The 25,211-nt window shown below is 43.1% G+C and overlaps 2 protein-coding genes across 2 annotated transcripts; both read left to right on the top strand.

Moving 5' to 3' along the window:
* The first annotated feature begins 2,096 nt into the window (after positions 1 to 2,096).
* LOC118095663 (vomeronasal type-2 receptor 26-like) lies at positions 2,097 to 7,391 on the top strand. The gene is made up of 4 exons (XM_035136906.2): positions 2,097 to 2,387; positions 4,375 to 4,602; positions 5,566 to 5,692; positions 6,493 to 7,391. The coding sequence occupies exons 1-4, from the start codon at positions 2,097 to 2,099 to the stop codon at positions 7,389 to 7,391; spliced, it is 1,545 nt and encodes a 514-aa protein (XP_034992797.2).
* A 10,670-nt stretch (positions 7,392 to 18,061) lies between these two features.
* Positions 18,062 to 24,654, top strand: LOC118095664 (vomeronasal type-2 receptor 26-like). Its single transcript, XM_035136907.2, has 2 exons — positions 18,062 to 18,170; positions 23,753 to 24,654. The coding sequence occupies exon 2, from the start codon at positions 23,755 to 23,757 to the stop codon at positions 24,652 to 24,654; it is 900 nt and encodes a 299-aa protein (XP_034992798.2). The 5' UTR covers positions 18,062 to 18,170; positions 23,753 to 23,754.
* The last annotated feature ends 557 nt before the right edge of the window (positions 24,655 to 25,211 follow it).

Raw genomic sequence — 25,211 nt, 5'->3', positions numbered from 1 at the left:
CTGAGATTATAAGGAGCCCTTCCTGTCAATCAAATTTTGCTACCTGCTTATTTCCCCAGCAACGCGAAAGAGTCCAATCAAACACACTCCCTCTCAATTGACACCACCCCCAACCCAGGGAGATGTCTTTTTAACCATAGCTGCCAAGTTTTCCCTTTTCTCGCGAGGAAGCCTATTCAGCATAAGGGAAAATCCCTTTAAAAAAGGGATAACTTGGCAGCTATGTTTTAACCCTTTCACAACCCACCCTCTCCCTATTGGAGAATGCACTATATAAAACATAGGTAGCCCATGTAATGCACTGCCACAAAATATGGTGATAGCCAACGACCCAACCTATGCATTTTAAGACTAATTCATGAAGGACAAAACTACCAACGACTAATAGTGAAGGCTATATGTTAGCACCAGGATCAGAAGCACCACGCCTCCACATACCACTTCCAGAAATAAGCAGCAGGGAATCACTATTGCCCTGTACATGGAATTCCTATAGGTATCTGTGCTTGACTACTGTTGCAAACAGGAAGATGGATTACATAGATATTTCATTCACTACAACAGGCCCCTTACTGTCTTGTTGTCATGGGCAACGGGTTCCAGCTGTGCCATTGCCAGATCTAGGCTGAATATTTCATCACTTTTTCTGATGCACCCCAAGGGCCAAGACTTGAAGCTGGCGTTTGCTCACTTGATTCTGTTGGCTCTTCCTCCCAGTTACTTTGCCATCAAAGAGCGGGGTGTGTGTGTGTGTGTGGTGGTTTACAAGTGGTGTCCGCCAGAGACCAATATTTCATCAAATGTAATCATCTCCACTGCAATTATCTCAATCACTGTATTTCATTGTCTTGGCCAACTGTTTCCAGTGTAGGGTTGAAAAACGCACAACAGAAATGTATATGCAACCCTGATGTGGCTATAAATCCTTCCACATGTGTGGTCCATGGCAGGGTTGGGGTGGGGTGGGGGGGCACAATTCAAGTTTTCTGCCACACAAGGTATATGCTTTCCAACTTTGTTGTTGAAGATAAGACTGGTGGAGTTCTGACTACTGCCGTTCATTATAATTGAAGAAGAAGAAGAAGAAGAAGAAGAAGAAGAAGAAGAAGAAGAAGAAGAAGAAGAAGAAGAAGAAGAATGATGCTAATCATTAGCGTGTAGATGGATGGAAGAACCTGCTCCAGGGAGAAGATTTGGTAGTGTAATTGCAAGGCTCCGTGTGTTCCAGTTTCTCCTGCTGGTCATAAAGTGCACAAGATAAATCATGCAATGTGCTGAAAATGATCCCCTCCATGTTCCACACAGCTGGTACCAATCAGGGGACCTCATCATTGGTGGCATTGCCTCTCAGACCACATTTCCATTTCCCCAACTTACTTTTGAGGCACACCCTTCTGAAGAGCAGCCCTTTGATATTCCAGTGTAAGTAATCCCCCCTTTCCATGTCATGTGAGCTTGGAATCTTTAAAACGGGGACAGAACGTGTCAATTGCATCCAGCACATTGCTTTGTATAGCTCAAGGTGCAGAACATTTGCTCAGTGAGGTTTCAGCCTGAAAAGCTTCACAAAACTTACACAGAAGCTTTACATTATATGTTATTTATTGAGTTTTTGTCCTCCTTAGTTTTCACGATAGTTTCACACCTTTCCATCAATTGATCAGTATCACACACTTCTCCATGCATTTCCATATCACTTCCCTTTACCACAAAAAAATTCTGACTATAGTTTACTTTCATAACCATTAAAAATTTCCTTTTAAGACACACAACAATGGAAATAAATACTGGTGTGTGTGTGTGTGTGTGTGTGTGTGTGCGTGTGTGTGTAGATAGATAGATAGATAGATAGATAGATAGATAGATAGATAGATAGATAGATAGATAGCAATAAGCACAATATGAGTTCAAAATTGAAATTGTAATAATAATAATAATAATAATAATAATAATAATAATAATAATAATAATTTATATCCCATCCATCTGGCATCCCATCCATCTGGCTGGGTTTGATGTAAGAGTGGCCCAACATTAAAAAAAAAAAAATACATGCACTGTAGCATTTATAAAGGATCTTTGAATCTATTCGCAGTATGGTGACAAAGTTCTACCAGCACATCCTGGCTTTGGCATTTGCCATAAATGTTATCAATGAGAATCCCAAGATCTTACCCAATGTGACCCTTGGCTTCCACATCTGTGACAGCTACTATGATGCAAAATTGACCTATCGCACCACTTTGGAAGTAGTCTGCAAATTGCACAGGTTTGTTCCCAACTATAGATGTGCCACTCATAAAAACCTAATAGCCGTTATTGGGGGACTCGTCTCTGATGTCTCCTACCACATGGCAGACATCCTAAGTCTCTACAAAATTCCACAGGTAAGATCTGTGCATTTTATTTGGCTGATGTCTGATTCCTGTCTCATTGTGGGGTTGATTTTGTGGTTCCCCAAAAAAAGAGAACAATTATGGACTGAAATATTTTGAATAACCAGGCAAAATCATGTTTCAAGCACCTAGAGGAGCAGAAAGAATTGCTTAGAAACAGGTATGTATATAAGAGTTATTCACCGTGGTTGCTGTCAGGGATCAACATCAACAATATTTGTCAAGTTCTTGACTATAACGCTGTGAATGTTAACTAAAGCTTGTTGTTGTTGTTTAGTCGTTTAGTTGTGTGCGACTCTTCGTGACCCCATGGACCAGAGCACACCAGACACTCCTGTCTTGCACTGCCTCCCGCACTTTGGTCAGACTCATGTTGGTAGCTTCGAGAACACTGTCCAACTATCTTGTCCTCTGTTGTCCCCTTCTCCTTGTGCCCTCCATCTTTCCTAACATCAGGGTCTTTTCCAGGGTGTCTTCTCTTCTCATGAGGTAGCCAAAGTATTAGAGCCTCGGCTTCAGGATCTGCCCTTCCAGTGAGCACTCAGGGCTGATTTCCTTAAGAATGAATAGGTTTGACCTTCTTGCAGTCCATGGGACTCTCAAGAGTCTCCTCCAGCACCATAATTCAAAAGCATCAATTCTTTGGTGATCAGCCTTCTTCATGGTCCAGCTCTCACTTCCATACATCACTATTGGGAAATCCATAGCTTTAACTATACGGACCTTTGTCGGCACAGTGATGTCTCTGCTTGTTAAGATACTGTCTAGGTTTGTCATTGAATGCATAAATGCATAAAAATGGATTTACATGCATTCAGGTACTCATCTACTATATCCCTAAAGCACATGTACATTTCCTTTCAGCTCACTTATGGATCTTTTGCCACAGAATTGAGTGATACAACACAAGTTCCTTTCATTTATAACATGGTCCTCAGTGAAGCCCACCAGCACCTGGGCATTGTAAGGTTACTCCAGCATTTCAGCTGGACATGGGTTGGACTCATTGCTGTGGACAGTGACAGTGGAGACCATTTCTTACATGCCATTGAGCTATTGTTTTCCAGCCATGAAATTTGCTCAGCTTTCACAGAAAGGATCCTAAGTCAAGGCCATGACTTTACTCCCAAGGAGATTGGAAGATTTGAGCTACATAAACATGTCAACGATCCAAAAGTCAGAGCAGTTGTGCTCTACGGTGAAACTATGACATACCTGTTACTGAACACAATAATAGCTTTGTCATTTCCTGAGCTAAAGAGAAACCCATCTTTTACCAAGGTGTGGATTATGACAGCCCAGATAGATGTTGCAGTAACAGCTCTTTTAAGGAGATGGGATTTTGATTTCCTCCAAGGCGCCATTTCCTTTGCAATTCACTCAAATGAACCTCAAGGGTTCCAAACGTTTCTTCAAAACAGAAATCCTCATTCGCCACAAGGAGATGGTTTTCTCAGAGATTTTTGGGAGCAGGTTTTTGAATGTTCACTTCCCAATTCTCTGGGATTAATGGATGATAATGATGATGAAGGCTGTACTGGGGAAGAGAAGCTGGAAAGCCTTCCTAGGTCTGTTTTTGAAATGGCAATGACTGGGCACAGCTATGGTATCTACACTGCAGTCTACGCCATAGCTCACACATTGCATGCAATGTGTATATTCAGGACCAAGCACCAAGGAACATTGGGTAGCACAGGACTTGAATTACAGAATCTTCAGCCATGGCAGGTAACGTTTCGACAGGTAATCACTCATAGGAACATATGAATCTACTTTATTATAAAATGTATGAATTTACATTTTTCCGATAACTGAAATCTGATTCTGAAAAAAAAATAACCTACATTTTGGTATTAGCTTTCTCTAAATAAAAAAGGAGGAACATTCCTAAATATATAATAGCAACAAAGGTGTTCATAAAAATTCGGAAGAAAAATTCCAGGAAGTTATTCTTATTTTATTTCTCTCTCCCCACCAGCTGCACCTGTTTCTTCAAGGCATTTTGTTTAACAACTCAGCAGGTGAAAAGGTGTCTTTTAATGATCACGGGGAGTTTGTACCCAGCTTTGACATAATGAATATGGTCATATTCCCAAACAATTCCTTTCTAAAAATAGAAGTTGGAAGAGTGGTTCCCCATGCTCTTGAAGGGGAACAATTCACCATCAACGAGGATCTCATCGTTTGGCACAGAAACTTCAATCAGGTATGGATTCTTGGGTATTCGAGAAAGCCGCTCCGTTATCCGGATAGGTGATCCAGGGTAGATGATGGTGCGAAGCTTCCTTCAGTCCAGAATGGGTCTGTATCATAACTGGTCCTGATTCCATAATAATCCCTTTGGTTGTTTGTCAGGGAAGAATATGCCACATACCATTGCTAGGGGAAGCAGCACAAGATGATTCATTAGGGTTTGGGGAAGGAGCTATTATACCACTTTAAAATGGAAACTATTGCCTGAAACATGGCATCTTTGTATTTAAGCAAACGCAGAAAGCAATGTGTGAGTAGACTGTCACCATTGGGGGCCAAGCATTGTTTTTTGGGCGGAACCCCATTTTTCTCCTATTTTTTCTTTGAGAAGGAGATAGGGCACCTTTTCCTAGTGAGCATTTGCAAGTATTGTTCAAGCGACGGCAGCATAACCAACTCAGCTCCCTGTGCTGCTGGATCTGGTTTGTGGGGTGCTTGGAAGCTTTAGCCGGCTGAATGCTGAGCAGTAAGAGTGAGATGGAGGAATCAGGATCTATGCTGCATTGATCAAAACAAGGAGGGCCTGGGCCATTAGCTAAGGTGGTGTAATCTTCCACATTCTGCATCTCGTTATCAGAGTTATATCTGTCTATTCCCAGAGACTCTCAAAGAACCCTAATATGTTAGTGAGACAGGACTTGCTGTTACAGAAACCAGGCTGGTTCTAGTTCAGCAAAGCTTGTTATTCTATATGCTGAGTTATTTTATCTTTAATAATAGTTTCCACCAGTTTTCCTAGGACAGATATTAAATAACTACATTTAATGTCAACGTGCCAAATTTACTGAGGTTTAACTGCTCACTTCCTTATTTGACTTTCAGATGATTAACATTTTTCTCAAGCATATTCTCTCTCATCCTGAGCTCTCTCTCTCAATTTTTTAAAAATTAATTTATTCATTTTTTTAATGGATAGGCGGTCCCTGTTTCTGTATGTAGTGATTCCTGCCCCCCTGGTCAGCAGAAGAAAAAAGAGGAAGGGAAGAAATTTTGCTGTTTCGGTTGTGATTTGTGCCCAGAAGCAAAGTTTTCAAACCAAACAAGTATGTGATGCAGAGCATCAAATATCCATACATACGGGATTAATATGCATGAAATTGAGTATTAGTTCTGGGCAGAGGGCCTTCTCAGTAGTCACACCTATCCTGTGCCCTCCCATCAGATATAATGGAAATAGACAACTATCTGACTTTTGCGAGACATCTAAAGGCAGACCTGTTCAGGGAAGGTTTTAATTTTGATGTTTTCTCGTGTTGTAATATTCTGTTAGGAGCTGCCCAGAGTGGCTGGGGCAACCCAGTCAGATGGGTGGCATATAAATAAAATCATCATCATCATCATCATTATTCATTAACACATTAAAATTATTGGAATTAGTCAACATATGTTCATGGGCTTACATGGGTATTCAGAAACAATGCACATTGCGGTGGATGGTGGGGTCAATGCCGGTTAGGTTTAAATACCTAAGATTCATTTTGCTAGTTGGGAGGAATTCCATCCCACACTTTGGCTTGAGAGTCACAGATTGCAGCACTCAACCTGCCCTAGCGGACTAGTGGAAGTATTACTTTCACCTGCTGGTACTTTCTAAATTTGGCTAATCAGGTTCTAGATCTGCTAATTGTCATGTGTAATATATAGGACCAATCAACCACTTCATTGTTTCTCAAGTCTTCATTATTACTGTGGATAAGGAGCATAGTGAAGGCTAAAATGTTTGACTGCATCTGTGGAACCTGGAGGTAGCGGTCAAAATGACTTTCAACGTCCACATTGAACATCTTTGAGGCCTGGCTTTGTATGTAATTTGACCCTGTGATGACCTCTCTTGCTTTTTCAGACCTGAAAGAATGCTTCAGATGCCCAGAAGATCAATATCCAAACAAGAATAGAGACAGATGCATCCCCAAAGTGATAACCTACCTTTCTTATGAAGACTCTTTGAGAATCAGTTTCACTTCAGCTGCTCTTTCTTTTTCACTCGTCACAGCTTTGGTGCTCATAACTTTTATAAGACACCAAGATACCCCCATAGTCAAAGCCAACAACAGAGACCTCACCTATGCTTTCCTCATTTCCCTCCTACTCTGCTTCCTCTGTTCCTTACTCTTTCTTGGGCAACCCAGGAAGTTGACCTGCTTTTTACGACAATCTGCTTTTGGCATCATCTTCTCAGTGGCTGTTTCTTGTGTGTTGGCCAAAACCATCACGGTGGTTGTTGCTTTCATGGCCACCAAACCAGGGTCCAGCATGAGGAAGTGGGTGGGGAAAAGACTGGCCAACTCCATTGTGTTTTCCTGCTCAATTATTCAAGCAGGCATTTGTGTGGTGTGGCTTGCAACATCTCCCCCATTCCCAGATATGGACCACTCACAGACTACAGAGATTATAGTTGAATGCAACGAAGGTTCCGTCCTCATGTTTTATCTTGTCCTGGGCTACTTGGGCCTTCTGGCTATCATCAGCTTAACTGTGGCTTTCTTGGCTAGGAAGTTGCCAGACACATTCAATGAAGCCAAGTTTATCACCTTCAGCATGTTGTTGTTTTGCAGCGTTTGGGTGTCCTTCGTCCCAACCTACCTGAGCACCAAGGGCAAATACATGGTAGCTGTGGAGATTTTCTCCATCTTGGCCTCAAGTGCTGGTTTACTGGGCTGTATCTTTTTCCCCAAATGCTACATTATTATGCTGAGGCCCGAACTGAACAGCAAGGAACAACTAATAAAAAGAAAGTTTTAGGTCACTGTATTTGCCTATTACAGGCATCCCCAAACTTTGGCCCTCCAGATGTTTTGGACTACAATTCCCATCATCCCTGACCATTGGTGCTGTTAGCTAGAGATCATGGGAGTTGTAGGCCAAGACATCTGCAGGGCCGCAGTCTGGGGATACCTGGCCTATTATATGTTTTCGTACTATGGTGTGGGTGTTTAGGGCTTACTCTAGGAGTAAACATCAAACAATGCATATGTCTCACATAGAAGTGGTTCACTGAATTTTCCTGAGTTATATTAGATGGGTTGCTGTTGCTTACTATGAGGGTCTGGAATGAGGCATTGAGGAGGCCGATGTTGTACAAATACACCCCAAATTTACAAGTATGCACTACATGAGCAGAACCAATATCTATTGGAGAGTAAAATCTTTGGATGATGACTGTTTATTGATTAGCAAATGTTTTGTTTGTTATGGTGGTTGTAAAGATCTCCACATGCCAAGTTATTGTGAAAAGAGGGAGCCGCTAAAAAGAAGAAAATATTAAGAGTACAATTCTCTCTGTTATATGTTTGCCTGCCCTATGGGTTCCAAACTGTGAGCTTAATCTAGCAGTAAGCACCTGTTCCTATATATGGTAAAAGAAATGTTCTTTTTTAAAATGTGGGCTCCTGTCCTAAGCCGATGGAACACATATATCTTAAATTCACAAAATGTGGAAGTTTAGGATACAATCATCCCTCTTGTGTCCATGTACTGGTCAGGGTGACTTGCGAACATTTTAATTATAACACAATAAAACTTATTAAAATACCTGAAATGTGCAAGAAATAAAATGTTAAATCAATTTAGTAATGGCTGGTTATTGTACAGTGATTTTTTCCCCCTCCTTTTAGTTTCACTCTTGAACATAATGTATAATTGTGCGATACCATACACGTCTTCTTGAATGTAATCCTCATTCAGTTCAGTGGAGTTCACTCCCAGGCAATTGGATATAGGTTTCCAGCCCTAGTCAATGGAATATATAGGTTCAAAATCAAGGGGCGGGGGCTTATGGCATTTAGATCTACAATTTCATATGAGCAAGATTATAAAACAGGATCAGCATGGTCAGATAATTATGCATATTATGTTACTTGCAACATGAATGCTTCTTGCTGGCTACTGGAAGCAGCTAAAGCTTCTGTCAACAGAGGAATAATCAGGAATTATCTCACAATATCGAACTTTGAACCTGCCTTATACTAAGTCAGAGCATTAGTATATTCTACAATGACCAAGAGTAAATCTCCAGGAATTGAGACAGGATAAACTCCCAGCCATGGAAGATTGAATCTTGAACAGTCCTTTTGCCAAGCAGATGCTCTGCCATTGAACTACGGCAGGCGCCCCAAACTACGGCCCGGGGACCACGTCTTTTATGCAGCCCCCGGTGCCCCCCTGCGCCCGCTGCCGCCACCTGCTCTTACCAGCATGGCACGGCTGCCCACTTCTGACCCGGAAAAGCAAGAGAAATAGCTTGTGTGCATGTGCAAGCGTCATTTCCAGTGTACGCCCGGGTCAGAGGAGACTTCTGCACTTGCACACAAGCTATTTCTGGCGCTTTGCAGGTTGGGAATGTGCCAGAAATAGCATTAGCGCATGCGCATGGGTGTGCATGGCCGCACGCTCCCCTGCCCCCCGGCCTGCCACGCGATCGGCACAGTGGGCATCCGGCCCGAAGCCGGGCAAGTTTGGGGACCCCTGAACTATGGTATGGCCCTTTCTTATCATGAGTTAGCATACCAGTGATGTGGTTTCCCCACCCAAATGTGAATATTTCCACTTCACCTTTTCTTCCACACACGTTTGGATACGAACCTCGGTTTATGAACACCTCGGTTTACAAATTTTCAGTTTGCGAACGCCGCAGACCCATCTGGAATGGATTAATTCACTTTCCATTACTTTCCATGGGAAAGTTCGCTTCAGTTTACGAACGCTTCAGTTTATGAACAGACTTCCGGAACCAATTGTGTTCATAAACCGAGGTACCACTTTATTTGCATTACATTGTTTTTGTGTGCCAACTGTATGGGCTTCTACCACTGAATTTGGAGACATGGGTTTCCTTCAGAAAGCTACAAAACAAGGATATGTTTTGGGAGGTTGTTTCTTTTCTTTTTTTGCAGAGTTATTGTGATTGATATATATACACACAGAGAGAGAGAGAGAGAGAGAGAGAGAGAGAGAGAGAGAGAGAAAGAGAGAGAGATTTTGTTTTCAATATTTGGTTGTAATTCTTCTTGGAGGATGACTGTAGTGCCACCACATGTACAGAGTGCAAAGGAAAAAAAACCACAAAGACACAAGATCCTTGCCAGCAAAGCCCTGAGAGAGAGAGAGAGAGACATAGAGAGACAGAGAGAGAGTGGCATAGAATAGAATAGAATAGAATGAATCTCTCACTCTCCCCCAGGGTATTTTATTCACTTTTACAGATATTTCCCACCACGATTCAAATCAGCCAATTACAAATAGGACAAATACTTTGTTGCAATAAACACCTCATTTATCTACAGTGATGCCTCGCTAGACGAATTTAATTCATTCCAGGACTCAATTCGTCCTATGAAAAATTCGTCTAGCGAGTCCCGGTTTCCCATAGGCATGCATCAAAACTTAATCAATGCATTCCTATGGGCTCCGGGGGACTGGCGGTGGCATGGGACGGGGCTTCGGAGCACACAGCTGGCATGGGACGCAGTCTCCGAAGCTGTGCCCCATGCCGGGGAAGGCAGGCAAGGCGGCAGCCGGGAGAAGAGCTTCTCCCGGCCTCTGCCTCGCCTCGTGCAGCCGGCATGGGGCGCAGCTTTGGAGACCTCTGAAGCTGTGCCCCATGTTGGGTAAGGCAGGCAAGGCGGCAGCCGGGAGAAGAGCTTCTCCCAGCCGCCGCCTCGCCACGCGCAGCCGGCATGGGTCTCCGAAGCTGCGTCCCATGCCAGGGAAGGCAGGCGAGGCGGCGGCCGGGAGAAGAGCATCCGGCATGGGACGGTCAGTGCCTCTCAGCTGATCTTCCTTTGCCTTCTTCCCTTGCTACAGCTGGTTCCCCTTTCGCTAGACAAATGCCTTTTGCAAATAGGTTTTGTGATCGGAGGTTTTTATGGCCACACTTCGCAAGACAAAGTGGCGGCCATTAAAAAAAGCATCTTCTAAACAGGAAGAGAGGGGAAATGGCAGGGGTATGCAGATCTGTAATTCCTAGGATCTGCAGAGAACAAAAGATGAGAGATAAACTCTTAACACCCCTGTGTTAAGGCTGGAATTCTACATCAAAAGCACTGCCAGGAGCCTGGCACTGGGGTTGACAAAAGAGGAAACCAAATTGTTTCTGCATCACTTTACGTGACCCTTCACTCTCACAGAATGGAGAAACATCTCCTCTACAGACAAAGGTGCCCCAAGATCATTCAGTCTGACCCAGCCAACTCTCTAAGCTGCAACTCCCACCAAGTACACCTTGGTCAAGCTTCACCGATCATCGACACAACTGATCAGACTGAATCATAGGAATACATTGTCCAGGATATAATGCTACAGATGACTATAGAAATCTAATAATTCACCTCCCTCTTGTTGTCTCACTAAAGAGTGTACATAGATGGACTTGGGCTCGTAGCCAAGGAGGGGAAAACATGTTGACTACCCAAAGTGACCCCTGGCCCAAACTCTGTACAGGTAATTTCCCCCCCCCCCCCCCGCTGTTATGTAATTTTCTCTAATTGGCACACCTGACTGAAGCTGTTCCCAATGGCACTAAAAATGAAGGTACCTGGAAGGAGATGTAGAAGGCAAACAAAACAGAGATGAATAGGCACACAGGTAGCATTCTGTCAGTTAGATCTATAATATAGGATTCTTCCCATTTAATGGGCTAGGCTTCAGAGTCTTCTTGGGCAGTCTCTGCTGGCCTTCCAAAGTATGAAGGTCTTTCCTTGAATGATGCTAAATATAAGGCGATGAGTTTCTCTTTATTGACAGGTACCATCCTATGTAGCCTCTTCATGCCAGGCAAGGCAATGCAGAGAGCAACTTTGCTGCAATGTTGGTGAGTCTAGAGCTGTTGTTGCTGCTGCTGCCTGTAGCATGCAAAGTATATACTAATCAGTGCTTGATGAAGGAACCTTGCCCAGTTCCACATGAGTGGTATCAGCCAGCTGACCTTGTCATTGGTGAGATGACTTCTCAGATCTCATACAATTTCCGTGAACTATTCTTCAGGGAGCCTCCTTCTCGGGATATATTTGATGTACCAAAGTAAGGATTTGCTTCTTGTGAGCTTGGCCAGGGGTGCTAAAAGAATAGATGGAATTTAGGGGGAACAAAATTTCAAATTTCTAGTGAAAAATAGAAAAGTGTGGTTAAAAGAGCAATATGAGAGGTAATTGGCCAACATACAAAGAGCTGCTGGAAGAAAAAGATGATAGGCTAAAACTTTTTTTAAAAAAAGAAAGAAATCTGAAATCACTTGACAGATTGGATGCAATATTTTCAATTGAATGAGATCTCCCCCCCCAAAAAAATAAAATAAAAAATAAAAACAGTTTTTCCACAGAATCTTTGAGACTTGAATTTTTTTTATTCGTATTAAATATAAACCACTCTCTTAAATGTAGGGAGGTCCATCCATAATGATGCAGTGCGTCTGGGACTTTGGCTACAACATCCAAATGGAATCATGGGAGAGGCTTTGGAGGGAAGATATTAAATTCATGGCATGCTATGATTTAAAAGAGAACTGCATGAAAATGCTCTACAGGTGGTATTTAAAACCTGTCAAAGTGGCCAAAATGTTCAGATCAAGGCCAAACACCTGTTGGAAATGCAGGGAGGCAGAAGGCACATTGATCCACATATGGTGGAACTGTAAAAAAAATCAGAGAATTTTGGGAGATGATCTATAAGGACCTTTTTTTAAAAAAAATGTTTAAATGCTCTTTCAAGAAACCTGAAGCCTTCCTGCTAGGAATAATAAGTAATGAAATCTCAAATAAATTAAGGAGAATATTCATGTATGCTACAGTAGCAGCCAGAATTTTAATTGCAAAAAGGTTGGACAGGAGAAGCTACCCCATCCAAATTAGACTGGCAAAACAAATGTTGAGAATATGCAGAACTAGCCAGATTATCAGCAAGGTTCCGAGATGTTACCGATGAAAAATTCAATAGAGAGTGGGGTGTATACAGAGTTTATTTAAAAGAACATTGCAAAAATATAAATCCATTGGCAGGTCTGGATTGACTTTCTGCATGCAATAGGATAATCTTATAAAATTAATGTAATTGAAACAACCAAGAGAAGACAACGCTTAGTGTGCAGATAAAGAATGTAATGTGGGGAACAGAGATCATGTTGAATCCAACTACAAACTGTTACATACAACAAGCACCAACTATGAAATGAATGTTTGTTTGTTTTTGTTTTCTGTTGATTACTTATGTTATGTAGCTTATAAAATGTGTGTGTGTGTGTAAAAAATAGAAAACTGCATATTGGAATAATAAGTAAAAAAACAACTGAGAGAAAATCGTTTTTAGATTAGATAGATAGATAGATAGATAGATAGATAGATAGATAGATAGATAGATAGATGGATGATAGATAGATGATAGAGATAGATAGATAGATAGATAGATAGATAGATAGATAGATAGATAGATAGATATCCTTCTGTATTGTAAGATTTTGACATCCTGGTGCGTGCTGCTCTGGAATAGTGGAATGATACTCATTGTGCAGCTGCTATAAAACTAACATGAATACTAATGATAAATTGAAAAGAAAATATTGGTATCATAATTATTGTTACATTTAAGGCAAAGTATGCCAGGGTACAGGATTATTGCTCTATATCTGCTCATTGCACTGAGGACTTCCCTTCCAAAATAGTACTTCACTTTCTTTACAGTGTTGTGACAAAGTTCTACCAGCATATCTTGTCCTTGGTGTTTGCCATCAACAAGATCAATAAGAATCCAATGATCTTGCCCAATTTCACACTTGGGTTCCACATCTTTGACAGCTACTATGATGCGAGGCTGACTTATCAGGCCACCCTTGACCTGCTCTTCAAATCACAGACGTTTGTCTCCAACTACAAATGTGACACTCAGAAAAAGATCATAGCCATCATCGGAGGACTTAGCTCTGATGTCTCTTTCCGTATGGCAGACATATTGAGTCTCTACAAGATTCCACAGGTAGACTTTATGCATGGATGGTTGGGGGACGGGAGAGAGAAGATTAATCTTACCTGTTACCTGTTATGTTTGTTTGTTTTTTTAAAAGAAACAGAACCAGAATAGCATCAAATAATTCATCTGAAAGAGGAAGTGCCTAGCAGTTCGAAAGCACGTCAAAGTGCAAGTAGATAAATAAAATAGGTACCGCTACAGCGGGAAGGTAAACGGCGTTTCTGTGTGCTGCTCTGGTTCGCCAGAAGCGACTTTGTCATGCCGGCCACATGACCTGGAAGCTGTACGCCGGCTCCCTCGGCCAGTAAAGTGAGATGAGCACCGCAACCTCAGAGTCGGTCACGAGGTCAGGGGTCCCTTTACCTTTACTTGTCAATTTTAGCAAACTAAGCCAGGAGGGTCCCTAGGTGTAATTCTTGAAAAACCTGTGTGTTCAATCTGCAAATGTTCTTTATATTCCTAGGCATGGGTATTGAGATATCGCGACTAAAATATGCGTACCTTCTCTTTCAGCTCACCTATGGCTCAGTTATCCCAGAGGAGAGAGAGAAAACGAGGATAGCTTCCTTTTACAGCATGGTCCCAAATGAAGCCCATCAGTACATGGGAATTATTAGCTTGCTTAAACATTTTGGATGGACGTGGGTTGGGCTGTTTGCTGTGGATGATGATAATGGAGAACATTTTATGCAAGCCCTGGAATGGTTGCTTTCTCAGAATGGGATGTGCTCGGCCTTCACTCAAAAAATCCCCAACCAAAACAACATGAATACTATTAATGAGATCAATGATATCGTCTCTGATATTTATCTAGCTTTCACAGAGAGCAAAGCCAATACATTTGTCATTTATGGCGGATCCATGACTATTCTGTGGCTGAATACATATGTATTCCTAGGATTTCCTGGATATAAGGAAGATAGATCGTTTGGAAAGGTGTGGATTGTGACTGCCCAGTTTGATTTTACATTGACAGGTTTTGAGAGGGGCACTGATTTTCAGTTATTTGAAGGTGCCCTTTCTTTCAAGATTCACTCCAATGAGATTCAAGGATCCCAGCAATTCCTTCATACCATAAAACCTGGTTGGGCACAAGGAGATGGTTTTTTCAAAGTGTTCTGGGAGCAAGCATTTGACTGTTTATTTCCAAATCCTGAAGAACCACTGGAGGCTGATGGAAAATGTACTGGGAAGGAGAAGCTGGAGCGCCTTCCTAGGTTTGCTTTTGAAATGAGCTTGAGTGGCCACAGCTACAGTATCTATAATGCTGTCTATGTCATAGCACATGCTTTGCATGCCATGTACTCATCTACATCCAAGGACATAGCAATGGCCAGAGACAAGAGCCTTGAACATCAAGTTCTTCAGCTATGGAAGGTAATGAAATAATCTTATTTATGTGAACAGATTTGTACAAGGCTAGAGAGGTTCCAATGTTACTCTGGATGGGTAATTGATATGATGGTGTTGTACATCGTATTCATTGGGGGGGGGATCACATGCCATAATATCATGTAGGTGGGAGAGACATGGTTGTTTAGTAGTTTAGTCATGTCTGTCTCTTCGTGACCCCATGGACCAGAGCACGCCAGGCACTCCTGTCTTCCACTGCCTCCCACAGCTTGGTCAAACTCATGTCCGTAGCTTCGAGAACACTGTCCAACCATCTCGTCCTCTGTCGCCCCCTTCTCCTTGTGCCCTCAATCTTTCCCAACATCTGGGTCTTTTCCAAGGAGTCTCCTCTTCTCATGAGGTGGCCAAAGTATTGGAGCCTCAGCCTCAGGGAGAGACATTGGAGCCCATCTAATCTATCACTCAGTGACATAGCTGCCAAGTTATCCCTTTTTTAAAGGGATTTTCCCTTATGCTGAATAGGATTCCTCGCGAGAAAAGGGAAAACTTGGCAGCTATGCTCAGTGATGAGTGTCAAACCAGACAGGCAATATGGGAAGACCATAAACAAGATGGTTTTTAGTCTGACAAGGGAAGCTGCTCTGTGCCACACAGCAAATGGGTGCCCACCTCACCTGGCTGGTAGTGAGTAAGACAAAAGACAGAGAAGTGTGTGGAGAGCCATGTTTGATTTTTGCTAGAAGCCAAGGCTGTGACTATGGAAGTAGCAAGGCCTTCTGGGGTGCTAATGCTGTGAGCCCATCCATTTTAGGCTCAGATTGTCTATATGTGTGAATAAACGATACATCATAAAGGCACCAGAGTGTCAACTGTCCTTCCATCCCACCTGAATCCTCACACTGCTCAGAGATTGGTGTGGATGAAGCAATACATACAAACATACATCTTGGTTGTTGCTGGCAATCACCTGTCTCGGGAGATAATGGAGGAGTGTGCCTTTAGGGGTGAAGTCAAACTGTTGACAGGTGGAAGCGTCTGCTGTGGTTGTAGAGACTGATAAGAGAGAGACATGATTTGTTGCAGCTGGGCCAAGTGAAGGTGTTGGGTTTTGATACACGAGTACATATCAGCATGTAGACTTCAACTTAGCAAATATTTATCCTTGATTTTAGCCCAAAGTCTGCAAAGTGTTTATTCTTTGTCTTTTCCCTCTTGTACAACCAGCTCCACACATTTTTGCAAGCTACTTCATTCAACAACTCAGCTGGAGAAACATTGTCCTTCCACAATAACAGGGAAATGGAAGGAGGATTTGATATCACGAATGTGATCATCACATTTCCTAACAGGTCCTTCCAGAGAGTGAAAGTTGGAACTGTTATTGAGGGGAAAGAAATACTCATTAATGAGGAGATAATAACATGGCCCAGGAGCTTCAATCAGGTCTGGATTCTAGGGTATTTTAATGGGTGGGTATTATCCATAAAGGCAGTGCAGGGTACCTGATATTCGACTTGAGGGATGGAGGGGAAGGATGGAGAACCTGAGACAGCCTCCCCACCACCAGACCAGTGTTGCTGGACTGCAGCTCCCCTGACCATTGGGCTGTGGTACCTGGGGCTGATGGGAGTTGGAGCCCCCATGCCTGTTTTAGGTTTCAGCAGAGAAGATACTGACCATCAGGGTATTCCTGTTGGAGGCTCTTCAAATTTTGAATTTGGCAGGTGAACACCCTCCTACATTTTTATTTTTATTTTTTGCTTTTGAAACATTCTAACACACACAAGACTGAGTAAGAGGAGCAGTGCCGGATTTACATATAGGCTAAACAAGCTATAGCTTAGGACAGGCATAGGCAAACTCGGCCCTCCAGAAGTTTTGGGACTACAACTTCCATCATCCCTAGCTAACAGGACCAGTGGTCAGGGATGATGGGAGTTGTAGTCCCAAAACATCTGGAGGGCTGAGTTTGCCTTTGCCTGGCCTAGGGCCCTATTCTCTTGAGAGCCCCCCTCAAAAAAAATTAAAGAGAAAGAAAAACTGGGTGTACATTTCCAAATTATGAGATAAAAAACAAATAAAATAAAAGTCACATACAGCAACAGTGTTTTGTGTTGTGTAAGTTTCTATGATGTAAGTCATGGGCCCCGCCTGCTAGCCTGCTCCCTAAAATATCACTGGTTTGTTCATTTCTATATATAGGGTGCCTACATTCTGCTATTTATCATTATTAGTAGCTTGCATCATATATTCACACCTATTACCTTCACTAGCTGAGGGCCTCATCAAACCTAAATCCAGCCCTGAACAGGAGTGAGAGAAGACATTGGGTCAAGTCTTGCTTCAGTTTCTGTCTTCAACCAAACAGTAAACTTCAAAAAATAAGCTCTGATGTGCTGAGGAATTTTTTTGTAGATTGTGGCATTCACATATATTTCCAATTCTTCCATGCCAGTTCATCATGTGTTATTGTTAGGGTAAATGTGAGTATATATTTAAAGTAGGCATCTCTCATATCTTGTTTAGGAGGGAAGGTTGAGAAGGAGGCAGGGCTGGAGGCAGAAAGAGAAAGAAGCAAAAGGGGTGGGGGAGACCTGTTGTACATAAAGGTAAAGGTAAAGGGACCCCTGACCATTAGGTCCAGTCGTGACCGACTCTGCGGTTGCGGCGCTCATCTCACATTATTGGCCAAGGGAGCTGGTGTACAGCTTCCAGGTCATGTGGCCAGCATGACTAAGCTGCTTCTGGTGAACCAGAGCAGCACACGGAAACACCGTTTTCCTTCCCGCTTGGAACGGTACCTGTTTATCTACTTGCACTTTCAGGTGCTTTCGAACTGCTAGGTTGGTAGGAGCTGGGACCGAGCAATGGGAGCTCACCCCATCACGGGTATTCAAACCACCGACCTTCTGATCGGCAAGCCCTAGGCTCTGTGGTTTAACCCACAGCGCCACCCGTGTTGTACATAGTTCTTTAATAAAACTGTTTCTTATTCAGCTCATCATTAGAGAACATGACATTTAATGGGTAAATGAGCAGACGGGCTTCCTACTAAGCTGTTCTTCAATCTTCATCTTTACGGGCAGGTGAAACCTGTTTCTGTGTGTAGTGATTCTTGTCATCCTGGTTATCAGAATATAAGGAAAGAAGGAGAGAAATTTTGCTGTCATGATTGTGCTTTGTGTCCGGAAGGGAAGATTTCAACACAGAGAGGTAAGTAATGGGACCCTTCTGCTCCTCAAAGATTCTCAGTATTGTCAGTTCACAGTCAGTTGCTTCTGCTTCTGTAATTTCATTTATGGATTGCATCCCATAATGTGATTTTATGTTTTAACCACCCTGAGACTTGCGGTTATACGGCAGTACTGTATACAAATTTAGTAAATAAAATAATCCTACAAGGCATCTTGACGTGATTTACAATATAGTAAAACATATCTAAAACAGTTACATATAGAAAAACAGTATAAACAGCCAAATATATATAAGCATTTTAAAAAGGAAAGTTATATACAGTGGTGCCTCAACTTACGAATTTAATTTGTTCTGAAGGCACCTTCGTAGATTGTCTACGAAGCTGAGCTTGTCTGGTGAGCTGAGCTTGGGAGACACTCTGTAGGTTTTGTGGTTTTGTCTTTTGGGGCTGTGTGTGTGTAAGTTTGTGTGCTTATTTGTTTTCTTACTTGTTTGTGTGCTTGTGCTGGTTTTCTAGGGCTGCTGCCTCTTGGATTTGGGTGACTGTCCAGGCTTGTGTGGGTGTTTGTTTCTGGCTGTGACCTTGTTTGTTTCTGGCTGTGACCTTTCACCTAGAACTGTGAGTCAGGAAGTTCAGGTGATTAGCTGTGGGCGGAGCTAGTCAGAGCTTGGAGTGCAGCGACTGAGGAAGGAGCAGAAGGTGAGCTGAGCTTGGGAGACACTCTGTAGGTTTTGTGGTTTTGTCTTTTGGGGCTGTGTGTGAGTAAGTTTGTGTGCTTATTTGTTTTCTTACTTGTTTGTGTGCTTGTGCTGGTTTTCTAGGGCTGCTGCCTCTTGGATTTGGGTGACTGTCCAGGCTTGTGTGGGTGTTTGTTTCTGGCTGTGACCTTGTTTGTTTCTGGCTGTGACCTTTCACCTAGAAGTGTGAGTCAGGAAGTTCAGGTGATTAGCTGTGGGCGGAGCTAGTCAGAGCTTGGAGTGCAGCGACTGAGGAAGGAGCAGAAGGTGAGCTGAGCTTGGGAGACACTCTGTAGGTTTTGTGGTTTTGTCTTTTGGGGCTGTGTGTGTGTAAGTTTGTGTGCTTATTTGTTTTCTTACTTGTTTGTGTGCTTGTGCTGGTTTTCTAGGGCTGCTGCCTCTTGGATTTGGGTGACTGTCCAGGCTTGTGTGGGTGTTTGTTTCTGGCTGTTTGACCCATCTTTTTGACCTAGGGCAGCAAGTCTCGTACGTTTGTTAGGGGGGACCTAGGCCTCTTCCTCTTTCCCCCTCGACCTCAAGGTTTTCAATATGGAGGTGGAGGGAACAACCATTGTCACCTGCAATTCCTGTGCAATGTTTGTTTTCTTGCCAAAGGATGTGGGTAGCTACACGTGCAACAATTGCAAGTTGGTTGCCCTACTAGAAAACAAGGTTGCCCTTCTGGAAGAGAAGGTGCAGCAGCTCCAGGGGCGTGTATCTACGCTCCAGAGAATTAAAGAGCTGGAGCTTTTCTTGGATGCAGCAGAGCACACTGTCTGCACCAAGGAGGAGACAGGGGATCTCCCTGAGGAGGAGGTCAGTTCCCCAACACAGCAGCCAGATGTATGGAGGAACGTGACTCATAGAAGTAGAAGGCCCAGGGATCGCTCTGAGTGCTTAGAATTACACAACCGTTTTGAAGTGCTCATGGAAGACGAGGAACAGACTCCACCTGAGGATCTCTCCCTCATCACAGTTGATGAGGAATATGAAGACGAGCAACCAAGTCAGTCCTCTGGAAATATGCAGGTAACCTTGGAAGGGACAGCACATAGAAGAATCCCAACCAAGCCTATGAAGAGGCGTGTAGTGGTGATTGGGGATTCCCTACTGAGGGGTACAGAAGCAGTGATCTGTGGGCCTGACAAGATGTCTCGAGAGGTGTGCTGTCTACCTGGGGCCAAGATCAAAGATGTAACAGAACGGCTGCAAGGAATCATAAAACCCACCGACAAATACCCCTTCCTTTTGGTGCATGTGGGAACCAATGACACTGCAAGCCATAGCTTACAGAAGATCAAAAATGATTATGAGGCTCTGGGCAGGAAGTTGAAGCAATTAGATGCACAAATTGTCATCTCTTCTGTCCTCCCAGTTGAACGACATGGCCCAGGGAGAGAGGGAAAAATAGGGGAAGTGAACAACTGGCTTCGCAAATGGTGCAAACAGGAACGGTTTGGATTCCTAGATCACGGTCTGCAGTTTCTTGAAGATGGACTTCTGGCAAGTGATGGACTGCACCTCACAAAAGTTGGGAGGAATGTTTTTGCCACAAAACTCAAAAACCTCATCAGGAGGGCTTTAAACTGACTTATGTGGGGGAGGGAGACAGTGGTCCTGAAGGTAGGAGTCTATCAAATGCTGAAGATGATCATCCAAATGTCAAGGACCAAATGGAGCAAGCAGCATGCAGACCTAGTGGTGGGACGAAAATATCCTTAAATAAGAGACATGGGGGAATGATCAACGGTCTTCAATGTCTGTATACTAATGCACAGAGCATGGGAAATAAACAATATGAACTTGAGCTCTTGGTACAGCAAACTAAATATGACATAATAGGCATCACTGAAACCTGGTGGGATGAGTCTCATGACTGGAATGTAGTAATAGAGGGATACAATCTATTTAAGAGAAATAGACCAAACAGGAAAGGAGGAGGAGTAGCTTTATATGTTAGGGATATGTATACCTGTGAAGAGATCCAGGATTTAAAACTTCAAAGCCAAATTGAGAGTATCTGGGTCAAAATTAAGGGAGAGAAAAACAACAGTGATCTCATTGTGGGAGTTTACTATAGATCCCCAAGCCAAACTGAGGACACAGATGATGCCTTCCTGGAACAGATGGCCAAGCATTCCAAAGGAAGTGAGATAGTAGTAATGGGGGATTTCAACTATCCTGATATTTGTTGGATGTCAAACTCAGCCAAGAGCATAAGGTCGAACAGATTCCTCACTGGCCTTGCAGACAACTTCATTGTCCAGAAAGTGGGAGAAGCAACAAGAGGATCAGCCATTTTAGATCTGGTCCTAACCAATAGTGATGACTTGGTTAGTGGGGTAGAAGTGGCAGGATCATTAGGTGGGAGTGACCATGCTCTTCTGGAGTTTATTATCCAGCGGAAAGGAGCAACCAAGCATACTAAGGTCCAAATTCTAGACTTTAAGAAAGCCGACTTCAGAAAACTTAGGGAAACGCTGGGTGAAATCCCATGGACAGTAATACTAAAAGGGAAGGGAGTTCATGATGGTTGGGAGTTTGTTAAAAGGGAGATATTAAAAGCACAACTTCAGGCAATACCAATGAGACGGAAACATGGAAGGTGCCTAAAGAAGCCAGGCTGGCTATCTAAAGAACTTTTGACTGAGTTAAGATTTAAAAGGGATATGTACAAAAAATGGAAAAGGGGGGAAATCTCCAGAGAGGAATTCAAACATATAGCCAGCACGTGTAGAGACAAAGTCAGAAAAGCTAAAGCACAGAATGAACTCCGGCTCGCCAGAGAGGTTAAAAGCAACAAAAAGGGCTTTTATGGGTATGTCCGTAGCAAAAGGAAAAACAAGGAAACAGTGGGGTCACTCAGAGGAGAAGATGGTGAAATGCAAACAGGGGACAGAGAAAGGGCAGAACTCCTCAATGCCTTCTTTGCCTCAGTCTTCTCCAAGAAAGAAAACAACGCCCGACCTGAAGAATATGGAGCAGATGATTCAGCAGGGGAAACACAGCCCAGAATAAGTAAGGAGGTAGTACAAGAATACTTGGCTAGTTTAGATGTATTCAAGTCTCCAGGGCCAGATGAACTACATCCAAGAGTATTAAAAGAACTGGCAGAGGTGATTTCAGAACCACTGGCAATAATCTTTGAAAATTCCTGGAGAACAGGCGAAGTTCCAGCAGACTGGAGGAGGGCAAATGTTGTCCCTATTTTCAAAAAGGGGAAAAGAGAGGACCCAAACAATTACCGCCCAGTCAGCCTGACATCAATACCAGGAAAGATTCTAGAGCAGATCATTAAGCAAACAGTCTGTGAGCACCTAGAAAGAAACTCTGTGATCACTAAAAGTCAGCATGGGTTCCTGAAAAATAAGTCATGTCAGACTAATCTGATCTCATTTTTTGACAGAATTACAAGCCTGGTAGATGAAGGGAACGCTGTGGATGTAGCCTATCTTGATTTCAGCAAGGCCTTTGACAAGGTGCCCCATGATATTCTTGTAAAGAAGCTGGTAAAATGTGGGCTAGACAATGCTACCATTCAGTGGATTTGTAGCTGGATTACTGACCGAACCCAAAGGGTGCTCATCAATGGCTCCTCCTCATCCTGGAGAGTAGTGACTAGTGGGGTGCCACAGGGTTCTGTCTTGGGCCCAGTCTTGTTCAACATCTTTATCAATGACTTGGATGATGGGCTTGAGGGAATCCTGAGCAAGTTTGCAGATGACACCAAGTTGGGAGGGGTGGCTAACACCCCAGAGGACAGGATCACACTTCAGAATGACCTTAACAGATTAGACAACTGGGCCAAAGCAAACAAGATGAATTTTAACAAGGAGAAATGTAAAGTACTACACTTGGGCAAAAAAAATGAAAGGCACAAATACAGGATGGGAGACACCTGGCTTGAGAGCAGTACATGTGAAAAGGATCTAGGAGTTTTGGTTGACCACAAACTTGACATGAGTCAGCAGTGTGATGCAGCAGCTAAAAAAGCCAATGCAATTCTGGGCTGCATCAATAGGAGTATAGCATCTAGATCAAGGGAAGTAATAGTACCACTTTATTCTGCTCTGGTCAGACCTCACCTGGAGTATTGTGTCCAGTTCTGGGCACCACAGTTCAAGAAGGATACTGATAAGCTGGAACGTGTCCAGAAGAGGGCAACCAAAATGGTCAAAGGCCTGGAAACGATGCCTTATGAGGAACGGCTTAGGGAGCTGGGTATGTTTAGCCTGGAGAAGAGAAGGTTAAGGGGTGATATGATAACCATGTTCAAATATATAAAAGGATGTCATATAAAGGAGGGAGAAAGGTTGTTTTCTGCTGCTCCAGAGAAGCGGACACGGAGCAACGGATTCAAACTACAAGAAAGAAAATTCCACCTAAACATTAGGAAGAACTTCCTGACAGTAAGAGCTGTTCGGCAGTGGAATTTGCTGCCAAGGAGTGTGGTGGAGTCTCCTTCTTTGGAGGTCTTTAAGCAGAGGCTTGACAGCCATCTGTCAGGAATGCTTTGATGGTGTTTCCTGCTTGGCAGGGGGTTGGACTGGATGGCCCTTGTGGTCTCTTCCAACTCTATGATTCTATGATTCTATGATTAAAAAATTTGTAAGTCAGAAAGCGCCATTGGAAAAGTGATTTCCCATAGGAATGCATTGGAAACGGAAAAATTCGTAAGTCGAAAAATCCCTATCTAAAACCACCGCAGTTTCCCATCGGATGTCGAGACATTCGTAAGCGTGCGGCCATTTGCTCCATTCGTAAGTCGAAAAATTCGGTTGTCGAGTCGTTCGTAAGTCGAGGTACCACTGTATACACATACATATTTTGGCACTGAGATGGCAATTCTTCTCATTTTTCAGATATGGATGACTGTTTCAAATGCCCCGAAAATGAATACCCAAGCAGAGACCAAGATAAATGTATTCCCAAAACTGTAACTTTTCTGTCTCTTGAAGAACCTTTAGGGATCAGTTTAGCATCTATTGTTTTTGCTTTTTCCCTGGTCACAGTTTCAGTGCTAGGGATTTTTATTAAGCTGCAAGATACACCCATAGTCAAAGCCAACAACCGGGACCTCACCTACACTCTCCTGTTCTCTCTCCTGCTCTGCTTCCTCTGTTCTTTACTCTTTCTTGGAAGACCTAACCAAGTGACCTGTTTTCTCCGCCAGCCTGCTTTTGGCATCATCTTCTCAGTGGCTGTTTCTTGTGTATTAGCCAAAACCATCACGGTGGTTGTTGCTTTCATGGCCACCAAACCAGGGTCTGGCATGAGGAAGTGGGTGGGGAAAAGACTGGCCAACTCCATTGTCTTTTCCTGCTCTCTTATTCAAGCCGGCATTTGTGTGGTGTGCTTAGCAATCTCTCCTCCATTCCCAGATCTGGACATGGAGTCCTTAACTGGACAGATCATAGTGGAATGCAATGAAGGTACTGTCGTCATGTTTTATCTTGTCCTGGGTTACCTGGGACTTCTAGCTATCATCAGCTTCACTGTGGCTTTCATTGCCAGGACCTTGCCGGATGCTTTCAACGAAGCCAAGTTCATCACCTTCAGCATGTTGATTTTTTGCAGTGTTTGGTTTTCCTTTGTTCCAACCTACCTGAGCACCAAGGGGAAATACATGGTCGCTGTGGAGATTTTCTCCATCATAGCCTCCAGTCTTGGGTTACTGGTCTGTATCTTTTCCCCCAAATGCTACATAATGGTGTTTAGACCTGATCTAAACACCAAAGAGCAGCTAACAAGGAGAAAGAATTAGTGAATTTAATGACATATGTATCTTCAAATGAACGGGCCTTTTATAATAATAAATAATAATAAATTTTTATTTATACCCCGCCCTCCCCAGTCAAAACCGGGCTCAGGGCGGCTAACACCAATAAAATTACAATGAGACATAAAAAAAGAAAACAATTAATTAAAATACAGATTAAAACACAATATTAAAATTTAAAATGCAGCCTCATTTTAAGTAGTGCATAAATTCAAACCATGGGGGAGGAAAACACAGGGGTCAGACTGAATCCAACCCAAAGGCCAGGCGGAACAGCTACGTCTTGCAGGCCCTGTGGAAAGATGACAAATCCCTCAGAGCCCTGGTCTCCTGTGAAAGAGTGTTCCACCAAGTTGGGGCCAATACTGAAAAGGCCCTGGCCCTGGTTGAGGCCAACCTAGCCTCAACGGATGGCCTGACTTGGTATGTGGCATCTTCCAAAGTAACCTATGTCTTAAATGGGAACTGACTCCCAAAGTCATTTAGGGTTACAGGGCGTACTACTACAGTGGAACCTCAGTTTATGAACACCTCGGTTTACG

This window comes from Zootoca vivipara, chromosome 13 (genome assembly GCF_963506605.1).
Source record: "Zootoca vivipara chromosome 13, rZooViv1.1, whole genome shotgun sequence".
NCBI classification, from domain to species: Eukaryota; Metazoa; Chordata; class Lepidosauria; order Squamata; family Lacertidae; genus Zootoca; species Zootoca vivipara.
Note: the sequence above shows the minus strand (reverse complement) of the source record. Positions and strands in the feature narration are given on the sequence as shown.

Excerpts from the sequence above, each read along its gene's own strand:
- LOC118095663 (XM_035136906.2), top strand. The coding sequence starts at position 2,097 with ATGGTGACAAAGTTCTACCAGCACATCCTGGCTTTGGCATTTGCCATA. Across the intron at positions 2,388-4,374 it reads GTCTCTACAAAATTCCACAG|CTGCACCTGTTTCTTCAAGG; the intron begins GTAAGATCTGTG and ends TCTCCCCACCAG. Across the intron at positions 4,603-5,565 it reads GGCACAGAAACTTCAATCAG|GCGGTCCCTGTTTCTGTATG; the intron begins GTATGGATTCTT and ends TTTAATGGATAG.
- LOC118095664 (XM_035136907.2), top strand. The coding sequence starts at position 23,755 with ATGGATGACTGTTTCAAATGCCCCGAAAATGAATACCCAAGCAGAGAC.